This window comes from Malurus melanocephalus, unplaced genomic scaffold (assembly GCF_030028575.1).
Source record: "Malurus melanocephalus ecotype Western Australia unplaced genomic scaffold, MMel_1.1 scaffold_119, whole genome shotgun sequence".
NCBI lineage: Eukaryota > Metazoa > Chordata > Aves > Passeriformes > Maluridae > Malurus > Malurus melanocephalus.
The window spans coordinates 1,678,814-1,701,603 of NW_026623351.1; the positions used below are offsets into that span (position 1 = coordinate 1,678,814).

Sequence of the window (22,790 nt, forward strand, 5' to 3'; positions counted from 1 at the left end):
CCCCAAATGATTAATTTTCTTGATACAACTGTGCTTACCTTCCCCTACCCAGATGTACTTTAATGTTTCATGCTATTCCTCCTAAGCACATGCTCAGTTACATAAAGTCACTGGAAAAAAAAATGTTTTAAAATTTTAGTCATGTGTATGACTGTATATAATACCAAAACACCTAGACTCAAACAAAATAGTGTGAACCTTTGATTCTTCTGATAATGGGCAGGGATAGCCATAACTGACTTTAAAAAATTCCCTTAATTTGAATTTACTGTGATAGCACAATATTTGCTGCAGGACATATAAGATTMGTCTGATAATTGAAAAAAATTGACATTTGTTAATAGTATTGCTACACTTGAGTGTGCAGCATATAATAAGGCATTGGTAACTTGAATACGTTTACAAAGTATTCTGAATAATTATACTCTTTCATTAATTTGAAGARCAGTGCATATAATGCATTTTAATGATAAAGTTAAGAAATACCCATCTTCAAATAGAAAAAAAAGCTGCAAATACCTTTAACAACAATGTAAAGGTATTTCTAGACAGCAAAGAAGTTTTGATATTAAAAGTACAATTCAGGAAAACCTGAKGAATATTATGCAGAGCATGCAAATCCTATTCTTGTGATCTTTTTTTCTCTTTTGAGATCTACATGATCCTACTTGAAAAGTGTAATTATGAGAGACAAAGATAGTTTTCACCATGGTATTTTACTGGTTAAGTCCTACATGTATTTGGTTAATTGTTATTTGCGTATCTTTAAAAAATGTGTTTAGTTCACAATACTGTATTGTTTGTTATTATTACAATATAAATACAAATATATACATTCAAGCATATCATGAATTCTCTGCAACCAAGATATTTTTAATTAGTAGTTTTTCTGTATGCAAAAATCTAACTAGGTTTGGAATATGCTGTGTTAATCAGTCAGTACTGCAGTGAGTACCAAAATATAGAGCTTGATGGAAGGTTGTTAATGAACATAAATTTGTATCAAATAGTGTGTGATTAAACTTTCTTTGTTTTTAAAATAGAAGTGCAATCCTTTCCTAATCTGCAATCAAAATATAATTTTAAATACTTTTTAAAATAGTATAATTTCTGTATGGGAAGTTGTCTTAAAAAWTGTGTCTGTAGCCAAGCAAAATCTTCCAATGCTCTTTGCCAAGTATGACAACCCTTAAACTTCCTAYAACTGTGTTTGCTTTCCTTTGGACAATGCTACTAAATATGAATAATCCTGTTCTTAGTAAAACTAAAGTTTAGTAATTTTTGTATTTTTTCTTTTTGGGATGAGAAAGGCTGGTAAAAAGAAATTGTAACTTGGACAAAATGGACATASTCTTCAGTGAAAATAATTTATTTCTGCATTACATGTATTTCAAAATACGTCTGTAGATATTTTTGTGTAGTAGCCTTTTGCTTAATTAGTCACCATTCTTCCTAGGTGGAAGTCAGTGAAGCAGTACAGTTCTTACATTTCTTCTGTAGGAGTTATATGCCAGAAGGTTTTATGGCTTGCATGGTGTTTGTATTGTTGAAAGTATAATGTATACTTAAATAACTGAAGTCAGCAGTGAGGGTAGAGATACCTTAGCTCCTGTGCCATGCTACTTAAAGCCTAATCCTGAAGTATTAACAAAAACAAGGAGTCAGGGTTTTCTTAAGGAGGTTTTTTCCAAGTACTGGTAGGCTTGGACGATAAAATCAAAAATCCACCAAAAATCCTAATCTAGAGCAAAATTGGAATACGTTGCCAAAACACTTAGTTACTGCTTCTCATCAAGGGATGGTTAAATGCCTCATTTCAGCTTTTTACTTCCAAGCWTTTTGGCTGAAGAGTTTTGTTTGGTTAACTTTTTAAAATAAAACCATATTTCTTCACTGTGCTGAGGAGAATGTATGGATGTTCCTCTTTTAATCGAAGCAGCTGAAGTTTTATTTGCTKTCTGGTGGTTCTTTAGGGGTGCTTATAGTTTTAAAATCGTGGTGGGAAATAAATAACTCTGGACAACTAAAACTTGAAGTCTGTAAAGTTTTTGAAAGTTAATAAAAATGAAATAAAAAATGAAAATATAGCAGCCAATTTCCCTCATCATCTTATTAGCAAAACAGASCTGTTTCCCTTGCTTTTTCCAATCATAAAATCTGAGGGTTTTTTCCCCTCCAAATGTTAACATTTTGGGAGGAAAATCTCACGATATTCTTCTTAAATACCACTTTTGTAGTACCACATTGTATTAAAAAGTGGTTCTGTTTTCTTCTCCCCTCCTTTACTTTTTAAAAAACTTACCATAAAAAAAAAGTTTAGTACATATACTATCTATGTTTATTCCAAAACTAAAGAATTTGGAGTTTACTACTATTGATGGTGCAATTCAAATCATTACTCAAACAGGGAGGAAATGAAGGAATGTGGTGTCTACTGCAACTCTTAGTTACACTGTTATTTCTTCTACTGGGCTGTAGATATTAAATAATATTAGTGTAGAATCCTTGTAACTAAAATAATTCCTTTATAGAATTCAGGTCATCTTGGGGTAAGCTGGTGTGCAAGTGCTGTCTTCAAGGAAATTTGGCCTTGTAATGATCATCACATAGGAAATGATTCATATGAAGCTTTTTRTAAATATCTTGTATATATCTATATGTATCTGTCTATCTTGTAAATATCTGGCAGGGAAGCTTCCAGTTTTCTCCTTGATGGCTTTCAAAACTCTTGTGACTTTGTARTCATTAATCTTAGATACTTCCCTAAATTACTGCTTTGATTCACAAATCTTCATTTTATGCTTTCTGTTTGGACTATGTCCCTTCAGTAGTTTTATTAAATAACACCAATCTTGCTTTTGTTTAAGCTTTGCTCAGTATTTAATCTTGGAAACCTTWTGTTAGCAAGATGTTTAAATTGTTCTTCACTTCAATCTTCTTGTATGGAATAAAATGGAAAAGTCTCTTGTTTAAAGGAAGCTGAAGAGGTCTTCCTTGTCTTTTTTGGTTGCCCACTTTGGGTTGTAAATTGCATGTGTGGGGAAAGACCATAAACTTCAGTTGTTTGAGATCTCTTTTTTTATGGAACAAAACCTCAGGCCACTCATGGGGGAGGAAAAAGAGCTGTTTTCTAGGGGGGATAAATGCAAAACAGACAGTGGAATTTAAAAGAGCCAACTCTGTATCCATGCTGTCTTTAGTTATAACTGTGCCTTGTGCTGCTATTGGGATGATGTGCTGTTACTTATGAGCCTTAGTAGGTGAATTTCATGGCTKCTGTATTTAGTTATGTGTATGCTAGCTAAATCCTGTGTCCTTATTTATTCTTATATGGCTCTGCCTTTTGCAATCTTTGTATTTTCTATTCTGTTCATAGTTTCACCTGTCTGTTTTATCCATAAACATTATTTTTTAAAAAATAGTATTTTGAAACTTGGCTTGGTTCATATTGCAGGACTAAACATTGAGCTTCAAAAAAAATTCTAAAATAGTCTTAYACATTTTTTAATCACTGGCATCATGCTGATGTCTACTAAGTATGTTGTCCATGTAAGAATGGCATATATTAATGAGCAATTTGCAAATTGTCTCCTTAATACTGCACGAAATTAATGCCATTGGCAAATAAGAGGGTAGCAGGTAATTTGGTGCTTTTTCCAATKGTTGTCAAATGCTAGAATAGAGATGGGGAAGAGATGCATTCCTGTTCATATTCAAGTCCAAATGATGCTCCTGAGTTATATTTCATCGTAGATTTCTGATTTCATAGAACCATCAGGATGACCTGAGTTGGGAGAAACCTTAAGAATCATCWWGTTCCAACCCTCCTGCCATGGGCAGGGACACCTTCCACTAGACCAGGTTGCTCAGAGCCCCATCTACCTGGCCTTRARCACTTCCAGGGRTAGGGCATCCACAGCTTCTCTGGGCARCCTGTTCTTCCATGTRMTACAGAGTACAAGCAARTCATGTACTGTGTATTGCAAGTACAAATATTTATCAGATTTTGTTCCTCTTTATTATATCTATTGATAATAAGCAAGTAGGTGAAGCCCTGGCCTGCAGAGGTGTAGCTTGTGTTGTTTGAAAAACTAGTGGTAGGCACAAATCTTSTTCAAAGGAGTAGTTTTGTATAGTGTTGGATAGTGGTTGCTGATGGTGTTTTCTGCATCTTGGAATGTATCTAAACTGAGACAGTGTTTAAAAAATATGAAGAAAAAGCATGATTATGTGTCATCTTGTCCCTTGGGTAGAAAGTACAAGTGATGGAAGTACATTGCGAGCAGCGTGGGATGGTTTGCCCAGTGCAGAATTGTTTTAGAAGACAAAAGGGTAGACAATGGCTGTACAGTGGAATGACCCTGAATATTAAAAGCTTAGTTGGTTTTTAAGAGATGTGGATTGGGCACTTGGTAGAGCTTGACTGTATTTTTAGAGTAAGTAAGTAATAAATGTTAATGTCAACTCTTACACTTTAAAAGTATTTTTTCTCTAAATGTCTCTTTCCTACTAATACAGGAAGCAGAGTTTTTTCTTTGGGAAAACTCTAAAATCACTGGTTACTGCTATGCACAAAGTTTGTGAACATGTTCAAAGTTAAGGTAGAGAAATTAYGTGAACTTACTTGGTCGAGGGGAGATTGAGAGCTGCTCTCCTTTGAGATGAATTAAAGGCATGAGGCCTAAAGTTTGAGTGATTTTATTCTGAGACAAGAATAAGTTACATGGAACTTCTCAATAASGACTCATCAGCATTAGAACAAATAGTTTAATGTATAAAAAGAAGAGAGCACRTAGAGAAAACACTTTGAAATGTAATTGTATGCTTATGTTGAAATTTCAGTCACTGCAGTCATATGTCAGTCCTCTTAGTGCTCCTCCTAAGCGTTCAGTGCTTGTTTCTTGGGACAGCCTCAGTGTTAGGGAAAATGTGTTGGTGAAAACAAAGCTTCATGGTTAGTCTTTGATAAATTCAGGAGAGTTCTCWAGTTGGCAATGCTTCTTGTGCTGCTTCTGGATGAAAGGCCTTTAACTGTTGGATGTCAGACTTTGTGGTATAGTGTCTGAGTTGAGCCTACTGTCTTTAAGGTGATATTCTGCATGATGGAGTTTTGACTTAAATACAGCTTGTTGTATTCAAGTAAAGTTAGAAATTTGGTAAATAAACTACATGAATCACTATGAGATGTTACCCTGCTAATGCCTTCAACACTTAAAAAAATCCTGGGATTTAGGTTTATATCTAAGCAACAGTGCACACTGCCAGTAGTTATAAGGTATGGAAAATTAAGGTTTGCTGAGCTAGTAGACAGGGGAATTTTTTAGGTTGCTTATTGAAATAAGTGCCTTATCAATATATACTTGTTCAATGGGTAGCTTAATATGTTGGGTTTTGTTTTAATATTCTCCATGGCATGCTCCAGTCATTTTTCTTAAGTAAAATGGACATGTTGAAAGTGATCTCTGGAAGTTATCTGTTCAGACCCCTTGCTCCAAGCAGGATAAACTTAGTTCAGGTTGCTCAGGGCCTTTTCTAGTCCCCTTATGGGTGTTCAAGCTATAGGGACCCTTATCTATTGAGGCATCACACTAATTTAATTACTGCATTAATTACTGCACGTTGGTTTTTCTGTTTTATTGTTTCATGTAATTAACTTTGGATGGAAAGGTCTGTCTAGCTATGGATGACAGTGCTGAGGAAAACAAATTTGATACTTACAAAGGGTTGTGTTCTTTGCATGCTGCTTGATGTTAATATGACATTCACTCAATTGTTGCAATCAGGTTACCAATCTCCCATCTCTTCTCATCCGTATCTCTCACATTCCAGTGTGCATTCTACTTGCCTTTGCAAGCACACATAAGGCACGTAGCCTGGGTTTTCAGATATTTTGCTCAGTGGGTGGGATAGGGCCACCCTGCTTGTACAGTCATAGGCTTTGCTCCAGAAATAGTATGTTACATTCCTCCATTCGTGTTACTTCTTTTGTTTGGATCCTGCTGGGGTTTAAATCKATGACTTTTCCCACTCTGTGGTTAATATGTATCATCTTGGAGAGTTCTGTTGCTGAAAGAGCTGCTGTTTTTCCTTTGAGCTATGCATGCTGAAAGTGATTGGTATCCATATATCTATATAAATCTTTAAAATTCAGAAATTAAATTGATTTGGCATTTAAGAAGGGACAGGGGCTTAAAAAAAGCCTGTATACTTCAGGTACTTGAAAAGAATATGCCATTTGTGCTTCTGAATTTTGTAATAATCTCCAGTTTTTGCAACTTGACGTGATATCAATGCATCATCYATCAGAGCTGCATGGCCAACAGTCCTTGAGAATCAGAAAAGTAGAGTGCTTAATAAAGCGTGTTGCCCTGTTATTGTACAGCCTTACTGTTTTTCCATAATGCTACTGTGGAGAATCCAGTTAAGGAGATTTAGAATTTGTAGAAAAAAGCACTCAAAATGTCATTAAAGCTCTTTAAATGCTTGAGATAAATTACTCTTTAATGAGATCCGCTGTAGGTTATGCAGAAAAAGCTGGAGAAAATACTGCATTTTGTCTCACTCTGTTTCTATACTGCCCACAAAAGAGTCCTTGATGGCAGTAACTAATGGCATCTCTTGAGGATTATTGTATACGTAAATCAGCTATTTGTGTTCTTGAGAAGTTCCTCTCCAGGATTCAGAATAGAGAACGCTGCCGACTTGTAGGCCCATGATAGAATTCTAATGGATTCCTGGTGGCTTCTTGGAAAACTATCCACAATAGAGAATGGCAAAAGATTTCTTCGTACATTATCATCTGTATTTTAGTTTAATCTTTTTCTAGTAAACAATGAGCACATCTGTCAGTGTGTAAAGGTAGCATTTGTCTGTTGTGTACAGAGATTATTTCACAGGCAAGTTTGCACATAGGGGAATTTTTCATCTGTATTTTTTTCATGCCAGGGAAATAAAGAAGAGGTATGTTATTAACTAGAATGGACCATTTTTAGGTGATGAGAACAGGAAGTCTGTAGGATATTAGTGTACTTATTGCCATGAAGTGAAAAGGAAAACYTGCTGCTTGTGAGATCTTTTTAGTGTAGAGAACCCTACCATGTGTGCCATTGTGTAAAGGCAATATTATTGAGGTGAATGTCATTTAATGAGTGTAATTGCCAGTTTACTGTGAATTGTATTAATTGCTTAGCAAAAAAYTCTCAGTGTTAGTGTGCTCAGTGGCCATTGTTAATGACATCCGTGTATAAATAATGTAGGAAAATCTTCAGACCAAATGCAGTTCTCTTGATCCTCTCTACTAGCTCAGGCTTTTTCCAAATGATTTCATTCTACATATAAGAAAAGGCAGAACATTTGTTGGTATGGATCACCTAGTGTGGTGTCTGATTCCACTAGCRTTGATTAAATTAGTTCAAACCATAGGCAGACCTCCTCAGCTTCTGTTGAAGTGTCAAAACAAATCTGCACTTTCCCATGTTCTAAATTTAGCGGTGGAGTATATGTTTRTTACCCTGCAAATGATGACATCCTGCCACTGTGGGTGTTTTATTTTGTTTTGTTGTTTGTGGGTTATGGGGTGTTTTATATTTGTTGGGGGTTTTTGTTGGGCCAATTTTCTTATTAGTTTCCTGTACCATGAAGAATAATTAAAAATAATCTGGGACGATATGATAGTAGTCCTTGTCATCCTGAGTTTGTGTTGGTACCTTGTTCTTATCTTTGTGCTTCAGTGGAAAACCCCTGAATTTTGTGCTTTTTTGTACCTTAGTTTCATTTGAAACGAGTTTTGGTATTTTAGTATGAACATTGATTTGTAATCTGCCCAGAGAGAGTAATTTTGGGGGATTTAATTTTGAAATGTTTACTTCTAGCTTRCAATTTATATATTGACTTAAAATTCTCTGTTGTCCCTTAATTAATGTAATAAATCACATTTAAATATGTTCTCTTACTGTTCCAGTATCTTGTGTTTTTTTCTCAGCACACTTACAAATGAATCCTGTACAATTAATTTTCATGTATTTGAGTTCAGAATGCATTGTAAAATTCAAACAATGCTATGTTTTGAACCCTATATGATAGTAGCATTACTATGTAAGATCCTACTGCTCTGTTTGTGATTTACCATGGCCAGATGCYTTCTTTTTGTGGAGTTTGTGCATGTATGCACATGTTGCACATTTTTCAGCCCTTGTCCTTGGGATGCTGCATTTAACAGTTCCTGTTTCTGAAGCAGCAAATGTACCAGGTGTCAGATCTCTAGCWTATAATTCCTGAGGCTGTGTCCCGTCAGAACAACCTGGGCTGTTTGTGCCTTCCAGCAGAGCTGGAATTCAAAACTGTCTCTTGTTTTGACTTCTCCAAGGATAAAAGTTTTCAAATGTACAAGTGGAAAATGATGGCATTATTCTCTATTCATATAAAATGTACATGGATTTTCAGCATCCACTTGAAGCAGTCAGTGGAGAAGTGTGTTTTTGAAGCCGGCAGATCTTTAAATGTTTTATTGGCTGATTATTCAGTTCAGTTCTTCTGCTGATTCCAAAACAGTTTGACGTCTTGCACAAAGTAATTATTATCAGTTAATTACTACTAAGTGTAAGGAAAAGTAATAGGTTCTAATTTTTAAAATCTGTTTAGCCATCTATAAAATTATTTTCTTATATTCACTTTTGGGTAATGTATTGCTTCCAAAATGCTTCTCCTTTTTCATTTGTTCCTAGCAAGTAGGGTTTTCTTACCAATTGCATTTCAAAGGTGACAGTCTTTAAAAGTGRTCATACTTAGGATATCAGGGATGGCATATGGGAGATTGAGTCTGACTTGGGTATAGCTGGGTACTTTTATTTAGCATATGATGGAAAACCTGTGATTTTCTCAGGTTACASAACAGAGTTGTTTCACTCCATGAAGCATAGCAGGAAGGTTTGTGTACTCTCATTTTCCTAAAGATCTCTGAGAAGAAATGAATGTTTTGTTTACTTTGTTACTTTGGCTTTGTAGAGTGAAAAATGAGAGAAGTGATGGTTCAATTTTTTTTTTAATGTTAGATCCATCCTGTGTATGCTTTCTACTTTTGTTGCCTTTGCAAAATGGTTTTGCTCTTTAAAATAAAGATTTAAKTATTATTCATTAAGAAATACTTACATGAATAGCTGCAAGGTACTAATTCAGATTTGGTTTTCACTGAGGAGGTAACATGAGAGGAGCGATGTTTTTTTTGGGTGTAAACTTGGGATTCCTACACTTGGAATACATTTTTAGATTAACTTACCTAACCAGTAGTGGAACTGGCAGATATTTTCAGGAAATGCACAATGTTACRCTTTTCTTTGACTGAATTAATGAAAGCTTTACCTTTAATGTATAAAATGTTTGGAGCTGGAGAAATGTACCAGATGCCTCTTTAGAAGTCTTGCCAAAAATGTGCTGAACACGTGAAATCTGTACTTGTTTTTCAGTGAATGAAGCCCTTTTCTRTGTTTAAAGTTTAATTTAATTCCTTCTTCAGATAACATGTTTTGTGAGATGTTTTTTTCTTTTTTATTATTCATCTGTAGGTTCCTTCAGAGAAATCAGAGTCCTTTGCATCCATGTTGAGACGCTCTCCTTTAATTCAGATGGGGCCTGCCAAAGATAAAATTGCCATTGGTCAAATATTCCATGTTGTAGAAGATGATCTTTACATAGATTTTGGTGGCAAGTTTCACTGTGTGTGCAAAAGACCAGAAGTTGATGGAAAGTAAGTAATAAACTTAACGGTAGGTGATTAACATCTCTAATGACATGCTGGAATGCTTAGCTGAAGGGACTTGAACATCTGGACTGACCTTGACTAGTTAGTATAAAATCCGGGGTTTAAACTGTGGAAGTTAAAATACTGTGCAGAATGAAAGTAGGATCACAAACAGATCTGCATAGGTCATCATTGACTGGAATTCAGATTCCTTTGCACATATGCATTATTGCTATCTGTATTATTCCAACTTATGATGAGCAAGGGAAGTTACTGGGTGTTTAGTTACTGAAGAAAGGGAAATAATTGTCAAGCACTGTTTATTAAAAKACTTGGGAGTTTTGAGGATGTGGAACTACATGTAAGTAGTCATCTTAGGCAGCAGCTATCTCTGCAAAGTATCAGTACATGAGGTGATGTACTGGGGTGTTTTCACATTATTTGTGATAATGCTTTTCAGAGCAGATGATCAGTGCTAATATGGTCAGATATTCTGTATTGTAGCAGGTGATTTTATATAAATTTTGGCGCCAAGTTTCACTATTTCCTGAAATAGAATCACAGTGGTGAAACTAGAACAGTTGCCCTGGGGAATAGAGTATTTAGAGAGCTAAAAGGTAAGAAAGCAACGAATTCTAGTGGAAATACCATTCATAAGCTTTATAATGTGTCTTTAGCATGTTCGAATTATGTGTGGTTCAAAGATCTCATCTTTTTAATTTGTCTCCAGGTTGCTTTAATACTTACTTTTTAATACATAGGCAGAACACCATCTCTTCGAATTCATAGCACCAGAATATTTTAGTCCATTTCTTTCTCTCTATTTTCCTTAAGAGAGGAGGAGCATATTTGTTAATCTGCAACATCACTGTTTCTGAAACATGAAATATGTTTCCTGTGATGATCAGTTCTGAAATAGGTGATTTAACAAAAAGAGATTTAACAGAAATAATCACCCATTTGTGTGCAAGTCTGTTACAGCATTTTATCAGAGCATTTTTATACTCAACTGTTTTGACAGGTCTGTGACTTTCAGAGCAAGTGTATTTGATGTCTCAGGATGAATGGTGTCCTTTATGCCTGTCCCATTTGGCAGCAGGCAAAGATTTTCTTAGTCTTTTGCTGCTGCAGTGATAGAGCCCTTGTTGCTGTTTGCACCTCGTGTTAATTCTAAACTGAGATAAGCTTTGCCTTTCCCAGTCCCATTCTTGCATGCCTGAGTAGTGTTTCTATATTAGTGTCACTCTGTGACCATTCAGTTGGTTTTGGGGTAGAGTTCAGATTGAAACTCCCTGTTCAGCTGCACCMGCTTGTGCCAGGCCTGTTCATTCTACACATTGGGAAATACCCTTGTGAAGCATTGAGGAGTTTGTTCTTAGAGATCCTTGATATCTTCTGGGCACTTTTTCATGTCAGGACAGCTTCTCTATCCTGAAAAACCCAAAGTTTACTGTCCTGAAGCCCAGATCTCTCTTCTGCCACTTTCCCACTTTCCTTTATTGTGTAAGCTCTCAATCAGCTACCACGTTCCCAAGCAGTTCTTGCCTGCCTGTTTGTAACATATCCAGCAGAAAACCTGTCCTGGGGCTGTCTGGCACCTCTGGTAAGAAAATGTCACCAGGGCACAYGCTCTGATTGCTCGCTCCTGTCTGTGTTTGTCTCTGCTTGAGCAGACATCAGGGTATTTGAAGTTCCCTATGACAATCAAAGCCTTCAATCGTGAGGTGGCTTCTGGTAGTTTGAATGAAGCCTCATCCACTCCCTYTTCCTGATCACACTGCCCATAGCAGGCATCCACTGTGACACTGTCTCTGTTGGTCTCGTCTCCTGTTTTGACCCACATCTCTGAACTGMCTCCTTGCATGCTTCATAGCAAGGCTGATACACTCATGGTCTTTCCTTGCTTCCATTGCAGCCTCTTTACCTTGTCCCATGTTTGTTGCATGGTTCTTCCCAGGTTTGGGGAGTGGGCAACCTGTGCATTATCTTCACATCCCTAACTGTGATTCATTCACCTTGCAAATGCTGAACCCACTGCTCACTCTTTCCTTTTGTGGTGTTATTATCTAATTTTTTCATGGTGCTCTGGAATACTTAGGTTGCAAGACAAACTGAGGGAAAGGAATGAAAGATGTCCTCCTTAAAAAGCTCATGGGCAAACAAGCATCTGTCCACTCCTTCCCTGCTCTCATCTTACTCCTAATGCTATGTGTCTTTCCTCATGGTGCACATTGTAGAGTTACAGGGAAAGATGAGGCCCAGGGAAACTCTTGTTGGAGTAGGTGCTTTAGAGTCATTTGTCCACAGAACACAGGAAGCATAAGCCTGGGGCTGAGAAGATCTCAGCCAGTTATATTTTTGGCTGCCTGTTATAATTATAAAAAGAAGCAGATTGCTATAAAACTTGTTTATAATTCCATCTCACTGCATTTGAGTGGGAGTGGAGAGATGGAATTTATTAGCCTGGGCATTTTTAATGAAATTAAATTTGGAGTTAAAGTTCCCAAAGTGATAGAGACAGCATTTGCAATATTGAGGATATAGTGGTAGTAGAAATAGTAGTGTTGCTACTCTATATTTAATTGACTTAAAGCATTCATTTGAGATGTGGGTGACTGATTCAAAACCCTTTTCTCCTCAGTTCAGACCAGAAACCTGAATTTGTCTCAGACTACTTAATGTTTAATTACTAAACACTAGTACTTAATGTTTAAATGCCATATGGACCTAAACCTCTAAATAAAAATAATTAAATAAAAAAGAAAATAATTTAAATAATTCTTGCCAACTTTTTCCAATTGTGTTTCTGGAATTGGAATTTCTAAAATTTACTTGRATTTTCAAAAAATTGCAGTTGCAAGCAATCTTTTGCCACTTATGTAATGTGTATCTCCTGAGGACATGCACTTTTGATATTTCCTCGGTCATTTGGCTTTTTTCTCACCAGAACTCAACTATTTTCATGATATTATAATACAGTTTTTTTTCTTAAATGATGTCCTGTGCTCTTTGAAAATGCTCCAGTTTAGCTGAAAAGAAACAAAAGGTTCCTGTCTGTAAAAGACAAGAAACAAGAGGTTCATTCTGTAAAACTTCTTCTCTTAAACTACTTAGTCCTTTTCCTAACAGTTGTGATTTCTTGGAATGCCCAAGTGAAAGACCTGTGGTGCTACCACCATGTGGCCATAAGAAAGGATTTCACTCTAAAGACTGYCTAGGATAAAAAAGCAACTGTAAAAAAAAGGTACCACTCACTTGAAAAATTTGAACTAACTAAATAAATACATTTTCCCCCTCAGTTCTACTAAAAGAAATTTCGACTTAAAAAAAAACAAACCAAAGCACCCAAACCAAAACCCCAAACAAAACACCACAAACTTTGAGTTTTTTAAGGAAACCTTAGAACAATGAAGAACCTACTGGTTATTTTTGTTTGCTTTTCATTGATTGTTTTCCATTTTTTAGAAATCTGTTTCACAGAATTGCAGAAAATACGTGTCGTTATCAGCATTGGTGGTATTGAGATTGGAAGAATGCATTGGCTTTGTTAGAGATCACACATCGATAAAATCTCAATGGGGTCAGGCAAGGATGTATTTGATTAAAAATGCAAAAATAATTTTGTTATTTGGGTTTATTTACTGTGTCAGGAGTATTTTTTACCCTTACAGTTTCAAGATCTCATGTAATATATACTTAATATATTTATTAAATGTATACTACAATTAGTATACATATTTCTTGATACACATTGACTTACATGGTTTATTATATTTGGATTTTATGACAACAGCACAGCAATTCTGTTAWATATCTAAAGTTTGTACAAATGAGAAAGGGTCTGTAGTAAAGTAAGATTCCGTTTCAGTAGCAGGAAGAAAGTGGTATATTTTTTATCTTTCTTTTAACATGMAGAGGAATTGAAGTCCTAAAGAAGAAAGTGTCTGTCTTGTATCTCCAAATGAGCAACAACTTAATCCATGGAAAAAAGATGCTGTTAAAACCGGCTTGTGTCATTATCAGATGGAATTCCTGAGAAGCAGAAAATATGGGAAGGGGTTGTGCTGACACTGCCTATTGCATGGTCTGCACCTGTACTGTTAATGACCAATTCCCATCAAAAGCACAATGGCTTTCAGCAATTTTCTARAATGTAGGATTGCAGGACCATCTTCCAAAGAGGATTAAACTGCACCTCTCCATGCCAGTGTAATGAAGCTTTATTTTCAAAGACTGCTGTAACCCTACAGCAACTCCAGTATTATCAGGCTGTAGGATCAGAAAGACATTTCCTTTATGCTTGAGTATGCAGCTGGTGCAGGGATTTCCAGTATATCCTTTGGCAATTTTACTTGACACCTTTTATACAGAGCACATTTGCCAAACTAAAAAGTAGAGAAGGGAAGAAATCATTGATGCTGGTTATGATTTAGAACATGACAATTTAATGAGCAACATAAAATATTACCTAATGCTGTTTCTGTAAATTATATAAAAATATTTACTCTGTTTGAATGACTGCCAGAGTGAACTTTATTTGGGAAACATTTTAAATTCTTCTGTTTTTGTTCTATTTTTAAAATACTTTATAGATAAGGTCAGAATGGAATCCAATTTAAAATAATCTGATTTTTTAGATTAGGTAATGTGAATAAGGCTGGTTATTTTCTAGCACATTCATTTTATTAAGACAGTCTTAAATTTCAATTGATAGTAATAGGGAAAAYGCTTTAGAAGATATTTTAAGATTTTAAAAAATCAATTTTCTAAAGAAAGGAAAAGTGGTGATGAAGAGAGATGCTCTTCCTGGGAAAGGATTTCAATGAGACACTGTTTGGTTTAGTTCCAGTTTGTGTATTAAACAGTCACCATGTGTTAAGCTGAAGGGTAAGTTTGGAGTTACCTACTCTGTTTTGATGCCATATGAATATGCTTTTTGAATGGTGAGTGCATCTCAACCAGAATGAGCTGCCTCACACAAAGCACCCTGCTCTGGGTGTGTGGCAGAGACCCTTGCACAAAGGGACGTCAGTGTCTGGTTTACTCTTTGCTTGCCGAACCCTCCTTTCCCCAACTGTTGTATAAATAATGAAATATTATTATGAAAAGGATTAGATGCTGAAAGCATAACTTTTTAACTCTTTCCTTTAAAATTACATAATGACCAAAAACTGGTAGAAGGCTGAACTGATTGAGAGACAGCATCTGGCTCCCATCCCCAAAGCCTTTTTCTATTTCTTTGCTGGGTTAATCACAGGCATCAAATTCATGTTTAACCTGGTGCCTTTGACTAACTGGGAGCAAAGTCTCTGAGTAGCAGTGTGGGCCACAACAGGGTGCAGGTCTGGTGGCAGTGATGAGACATAATGAAGTTTTCCTTTTCCTGTCCTGTACTGGTGCTGACTGGAGTGGTGCTGGTTTGCCAGGCTGGCACATCCTTTTGCTTACAAGCTTTGAATGTTGATGGAACTATTACTGCCAAAAAAAAAAAGGCCATTAATGTGATATGTAAAGAAAATGTCTTGCTGCAGTAATGCTGGTTTTAGTTGTACCAGCATTATCAGTAGTTGCACCATGTTTGTTTTTAGAATGGCCTACTTCCTTTTTGCTGTCCATTACCAGCAAAATAGCCCTTATCTGTACTATGTAATTCTTAACAGGAAAGAAAGAAGTTACTAACCAGCAGTACAAGTGTGATACAATAAATGATGCTTTTGCAAGTACCATTTTCAAACTTATGCAGATGCAGAAAAAACAGGTTCATCCGAAAGAGACTGGCAACCTATAGAAACTTAGTGATTTTTAAAAGTTTTCTATGCATGTTGAAGTTACTGATAAAATGCACACAGTGCTGGACTGGTGTGGAAAACTGGTTTTGATTTCTGTGGTATTGTCTTGCTTAGGAAAGACCCAAAGTCTACTAAAAAACATTTTTTTAACTCCCAGTTTTGGTATGAAGAGGGGGAATGAACACAATAAACTATACTGACAGAATTTTCTCATTCTAATTATATGTTCAAATTGTTGCTGTTAGCTCATTGGCATTAAATCAGTGGTTTCTTCCTTTCCGTGCTTCCCTTCCATTGTAGTTTTCATTCTTAATAGATCAGACTTTTTCTTACATGTCTCTCGTAGTATTCACACTGTAAAAAAACCCTTGTAAGAAGATTGAGAAAATGTGTAACCACTCTGTGATGGAATGGCACTGTCCAATTTAATGCCCTTTTGCCCCAAGACTCTTCTGAACCAGATGCCACTTGCTTGCTTTCTGMCCCCCCTCCACCCACTGTCACTTCCTCTTCCAGGAATAGAGTTGAGGAAAAGGTGATAACTAAGGCCTGAGATAAAAACAATTTACTGGAAACAGCAATGACACAAGGAAACAAACAGTAACAGCAACAATATTAATAACAAAAGTTTATAAAAGAAGGTGATTTACATGCAAAAATGCTCACTGAGGACCCTGGATTACAAGGTTTCCCCCTCCTGCTAGAATTTTTCTAGACCCGAAGCCAGGCTTTTCTTCCTGGAAGTGAGAATCCCTTACTTCCCCGGGATGAAGCCCTTCTGCCCCCATCAGTGATGTGAGGTGGTGTAGAATMACAACCTAGACATGCCCACACAGCTCCAGGCTCCGCTGCCTCACAGCTACTCTGAAAATTTTGTCCTGGCTGAAACCTGGACACAGTTTCTTGCAGGAAATGTATTATCCTCCTTCCGTTCATCATCTTTTTCTGCCATTGCCCCATTCATTTTCTCCATTGGTAACTCTTATCCAAGCTCATTCTCTGTATTATTTTCTTCAATATTGATTGTTAATATTTCCAGTATAGGTATAATGTAGTTACATTTCTAATTAACTACAATGTTATATTGTTATATCCATTCAGTATTATGCAAGTCAGTACGTCTTTTTCAGCTTGCATATTATTGCTCAGCTTTCTACCAATATTTTACCACTGAACTGTTAAATTTTCAGTTCTGTTATGTGCTTTTAAGCAGTCACCATGTTATAGCAGTGGCTGTATTGCAGCAGTATGTTCCTTCTACTAACATTTTTGAAAAGTTTTCAAAATAACTTTTGCTCATTTATGCATAACTAAAGCAGAAATTACAAAACTTACTAAAATACCTTACTAAAACTGGTAATATAATCTTATTTAACCACCATGACTACTTACTTGGTCTTTCACACAAAATTATTCTTTTGTCATCAGCTCTGATTATTTTTTGGTTGTTCAGTTTTTTGATATGTTTGGAAAGTATTTCTTGCATATGAAAAAAAAAAGTAGTGATATAAGTAAGCAATTTGGGAGAATTTCTAAGTCTGTATGACAGAGATTTCCTTAGTACCTATAAYGTCAAATGGTATATGTCTATCAGTGCCATGTTGCCAATATTTGTAATATTAAATAGCTGTCTGAAATCAAAGCAGTCTTTGTACTCTTCTGCTCTCTTCACCTTCCTTAGGTTCCAAGTTGTCCTGCCTATCAGGTAAGCATCTTCTTAGTGGAGGGCAAAATTACTCTGCATTTGAATTACTCTGCATTTTTAATTGTATTGTAGTTTTTGAATTGTTAAATAATTATGACCTGCTCAAATTTGCTAAAGTATAAAATGAAGTGTACGCACACACTTTCCTGAATCTCTTCCAGCTCGTATCGTTTATGGAAAACATAACCAGACAGCCGGTCTCCACGCTGTGAAAACCAGTCTCTTTCTATGATTAAAATTATGAGAATGTAATGTTGAAATTCTCTGAGGACCAAGGTGGTTTTCACTAGTCATCAGCAAACTTGGGTTTTGGTGCTGTGGTCAATCTTTGGTCTCCAACTATGCCCAAATACCAGGGTGAAATGGTAATCAGGATGGATGATGTTGTTCTGTTCCCACATACCAACAYTGCAAGTTAAAAAGGAAGCCGCCTTATTCATATTGAAGAGGACTAAATTCAAGGAGGTGGCAGGAGCTGCCTTTTCTACAAAGCTTCCATATAGCGCAATTCACCATCGCTCCGAGCCCAAACAATGCACGTGGTGCCACTCTGTCTGCTGTCGAACAATTTCAGCTTGCTTTTTTTTTAAAACAGGCACGAAGAATAGCTGTGTGATTGCAAACTTGGTCTGTGTACTGCAGCAAATAACCTCTAACTTATTTATAGCAGCATGCATTTTGGAAATTATAGCATTTTTATCCCCTATGGACACAGCTTATTATTTGCTTGGTTACTTTACAATTGTGACTGTTTTTGCCACCCACTGTATATCATTCCTCAGTGGTTATTTTCAACCACAAATGGATGTGTTGGCTTTGTGTGGTTCTGTAATACACAAGACAGTGCTTCCAGAGTTCTGGAGCCCAAAGTCTGTAAACATTTTTTTGGATTACACTGTTAGTTTTTCATCCCAGATAGGTACTTTAGAGTTTAGTTAATGTATTGATACCATGGGACAGGTGTTGGTTTTCAAAAGTACAACTAATCCATATTAATGAGACACCCTGGGCACCCTGGTACAGAAAATACAACATAGACTTAGGATTATGGCCAGAGCAGTGCACATGAGCCTGCTAATCAAATTTTCTCTTTAGTTTTTCCTTCTGTCAGTAGTTTAAAGTAGCAGTGAGTTATGAGATCTAATGACCTTTGGAAGGAAAAAAACTCACAAAACTAGTAGCATTTACTGATAAAAAAAGTTTTGCCAGTCTGTTTTCCCAGGGCATCATGATAAATGAGAGATGGAATATGCTGTGTAAAACTTCTTGGAAGAACAAAGAAGACCATAGGTGGCCTGGAGCTTTTTTGGCAATGTCAAAGTCTGTAAATACTCTTTAAGCCACACTTTTTCTCATATGTGGACGTGCACACATACACGATAGGAGAAAAAAAAAGGCTTGGGAAACTTATTACTGCATTGGAAGGCTTGAGTGTTGTCTGTAGGAGATGAGTAGGTTAACTCTTTCTTTTCCTCTAATCAGGTGCTAGCTGTCAAAAACTGCAGAAACAAGAATTATAAACTTATTACTTGGCAGAAGAAATAAAATTGTTTCTAGTATTTTGTTCTGAGATTGAGAATAAATGACTTGAATCTCTGTGTGCAGCATATTAGGATATTTCCCCCCTCAGCTTTGCAAAAGCTTTGCTGTTAGCACACAGTTTCATGTAAATGTTTCTAGTAAAGTGTAATTAATTTCTTGGATAACTAGACAAGGCTCAAAGAACCTCAGCCAGTCCAGATRCAGAAGGTTATGGATTTTATCAAAAACTCTTAAACGTTCTCCAACATGTTTCACTCCTCAGTGACTCTGGGTGAAGTGGATGAGGTAGGGTCATAYCAGTTACACAGGCATGTGGTGCTTTTCAGGAATACAGGGAGCTGTACTTTACTAAACCACAGAGCAAGTTGCAGATGTTTCTGGCTAAATGTATGGTCAGTTTGACTTATACTTGTAACAGAGGTAAGGGTTAGATGAAAAAACAGTCCAAGTTATTGAAGCAGTATTACTGCTTTTATTAGGTTGGGTGTAGCTGTGCACTAAACCCTCTTGTCAGCATAATGAGTTGAGCAGCAGTGCTGTGCTGAGGTGGCCTTTGATTTCAATTTGGGAGCCAGGTTTGGCCTAAACTGACTTGTGGGCTCTGCGTGGCAATCCTCTGAGAGGTGTAGACTTGCCCAAAGACAGAAGCTATTTAGTTTCTAGGTTGAGAAACTGAATYAATGATGTTTGGGACCAAATGTGAATTAGAAGTCTTCATATAACATAGATCTTACTTAGGAAAATTAATGCTATCATATAACCATGGAGTGGTAATTATTCACCCCTCTGGAATAGTTTCAGTAAGTGAGTCTGAGAAGGGAATTAAAACAACTAGGGAAACACTGCAGGTAATATATATCAACCTCGAGCTCTTAGAAGTCATGAATTAGGTCTCCCACAAATAATGATTTTAATGTTGTTTTTATTTTTTGTTTTAGGTCTTTCTGGGTTATTTAGTTTTTGTGTTCACATATTTTTTTTTAATTTGGCAGATTAGGAATGTTTAATTAAAACTTTTTTTTTTAAAAAAGGCAATTGATCTTCTAGTGTAACTGTGTAACTACAAGACCCAAGACATTAAGTATCAAAAAGATGATTATTTTGTTAATATTAGTGAAGCTGGAGATGTACAGGATTGTTGCACTGATAATTGCTCTTAGTCTGCTATATAATATGCTGGGGCTGGAGGCCAGTAAATAGCCATATACCCTAGCAGTCAAGAATGGGTCCAATTCTGTTTARCATCTTCATTCATGACCTCAGTGATGGGCCAAGAACGTACCTTCAGCAAGCTTGCATGGAGTTGTTGTTGGAGGAGGAGTTGTGCTGCCATGCAGAGTGAACTCAATAGGCTGGAGAAATGGCATGACAGGAGCCTTGTCAAGTTCAACAAAAAAAGTGCAAAGTCCTTTCCCTGAGAAGGTACAAAGGACATACTGGGGCCACCAGGATGCAAAGCAGCTTGCCAGGAAAGGCCCATGGGGTCCTGGTGGGCACCAAGTTGAATAYGAGGCAGCAGTGAGCCTTTGTGGCAAAGAAGCTGAATGGTGTCCTRCATTAGACAAGCAAGTGGCAGGATGCAATCCTTCGACTCCACTCAGCCCTGGTAAGGCCAGACCTGGAATGCTATGTCCAGTTTGGGGTTCCTGAGTTCAAGAGACAGGCAAGTGAAGGGGCCCTAAGATGCTGAAGGGACTGGAGCATCTCTCTCATGAGGGAAGGCAGAGAGAGCTGGGACTGTTCAGGCTGGAGAAGAGAAGGCTCAGAGGAATTTCATCAATGTGTAGAAATACCTGCTGGGAGAGGGCAAAGGGTACAGAGCCAGGCTCATCAGTAGTGCCCAGTGACAGGACCAGGGACAGTGGGCACACACTGACACACAGGAGGTTCCTTCTGAACATCWGGAAACAGCTTTTTTACTGTGAGGGTGACTGAGCACTGACATGGGTCACCCAGGGAGGTTGTGGAGTCTCTGTTCCTGGAGAAGCTTAAAAGCTGTCTCTGGCCCTTGATGATTTATTTAGTCACGCATTTTTATTTGAAGTCACTAGTCGGTACAGAGGGATGGTTCATCAGAGGGAGGAGTGGGCGTTGACTGCAGCTTGGAATAGGCCCAAAAGACTGATAAAATTAATTCTGTTACTCCTACACACCAAACCCCTGACAGATGCTTTTCMTCCCCTGATGCTTTCTGTAACTCCTTGTCAGCCTACTTAGATACTGTTATCCAACCAGGGCACAAAACCAGGTAAATTTGTCCAAAACAAGGGAAGGCTTTTAAGGCTGATTGTTGCCAAACTATGTAGGGGATTCAGCTGCTTTGTTGCTACTAGGCAGCACAACAATTCTGAATTAAAAAATGCGTGGTGTTTAGAGGCAAGAATAAATAGCATTTTATTATGTCTGTTATTTAAGAGTAATTTATTCTCCCTTTCTGCTCACTAATATGCTAACAAAACCGACAGTCCTTGCTGCCTCTCTTTTCACATGCACTTGTGTGGAGCTAGGGCAGGAATAGCAAATGAGTATAATTTTCATATCCAATGTTTTGGAGAAAGAAGCAGAGGCAATAGTACTAAAGCAACACTTAGATTRTATGTAATTGCCCATACTGAGTAAGGAGCATCTCATAACACTGTCTCTGCTGTTGTATTTGCTTGCCTGATTTTTCTTAAAGATAGAATGTTCAGGATACAATTTAAAATTCTAGGCAGGTATTGCTGTTGTGCTAGAAGAACTGCAGTGTAAGTAAAGACCCATATATTTAAAAAGAAAAAAAGGGGGGGGGAGGGGGGTGGAAAAGTGTTCTAAGAGTATTCAGTAGCTGTTAAAACTTGCCTTAATAGATTTTTAGTCTGTGTGTGGTCACTGCTGCCATGGCTCTTGTCAGCATTTTAGGCATGATAGCAGCCAAGCAGGGATGCAGATGTCTTTTGCTTTGTGAACTTGCTGAACATAGTCATGATTTATGGATACTAAAATGTGAAGTATGATGAGAACCAATCATGGAGCATTTTTTAAATACAAAACCAAAGCTCTTTTTCCTTCTGTAATAGTTGTCAAGAAAAGCAAATTTTCTACTTTCCTGTCTTAGCATTTTACTTTTTTTTTTTTTGACTAGAGAACTTAAAATCCAGCCACCCAACTTGGGTGAGAAATAGCAACAGCCCCCCAGTTCTTTAAATAGTGAAGGGATTGTTCTGAAAAATACTAAAGCTGTATTTTGAATAATCTGCTTTGAGAATTGGCAGGCTCTGATCTCATGGAGAAGTTCACATAATGTGATCACACTGTGTGAGCATGTACCAACTTAACTGAGAAACTGAGATATGACTCTAAAGGCAGAGAAATAACCGTTGGATACAACAAAAAATGCCAATCATTTATTAGCATTTGGTGACTTCTCATTAGTCGGGTAGGAGGAAAAAGGSTTAAGCAATTGTTCTTTGATAAATGATCTTATTAGAAGAAATGAAGGATTGCGTACATGTCTTCTGAAACCTCTTGTTCTTTATTTTCAGAGTAGTTAGCAGGCCTTGCAAAGGCAGAGAGATCTTACTGAATGAGTTTCATGATTCCTATAAAATGGTGTAAAGCATTTATTTGTGTAAATGCTCAACATGCATGTTTATTTAACCTGTCTGAAATCTTCTGGAAGTAATGGGGTGTTATTTTAAATATTAAAAAAAAAATTAAAATTATAATCTACAACGTGAAATCCCAATCAGAGTTTTCAAGTCTTTTCCATACATTGTAAGAAATGTAGGYAGCATACGAGTTTAATTTATCTGCAATTTGTACTCATTAACTTCAAATATTAATGTAGAGATCCTAATCGCAGTGGTAATTATAAGTTGATTGCTAGTCTGTTGTTCCACTTGGGGAGTTCAGTTACTTCTTTTCCTGTGACTTTATGTGTTTGAAATTATCTAAAAGTGTTTTAATCTTTCATATGGAGTAATGCCTGTGCTACCTCGTTCATCTTTGGGTCCCTGCTGCCAGACCAGTCTATTACCAC

At 36.8% G+C, this 22,790-nt stretch overlaps 1 protein-coding gene across 1 annotated transcript in view; it reads left to right on the forward strand.

Moving 5' to 3' along the window:
• TPD52 (tumor protein D52) overlaps positions 1-22,790 on the forward strand; it is a 122,095-nt gene that overhangs the window by 48,989 nt on the left and 50,316 nt on the right. Inside the window, exon 6 of the mRNA XM_057370103.1 lies at positions 9,561-9,742. Coding sequence (XP_057226086.1) covers positions 9,561-9,742 — 182 coding nt within the window. The remainder of the gene's footprint in view (positions 1-9,560; positions 9,743-22,790) is intronic.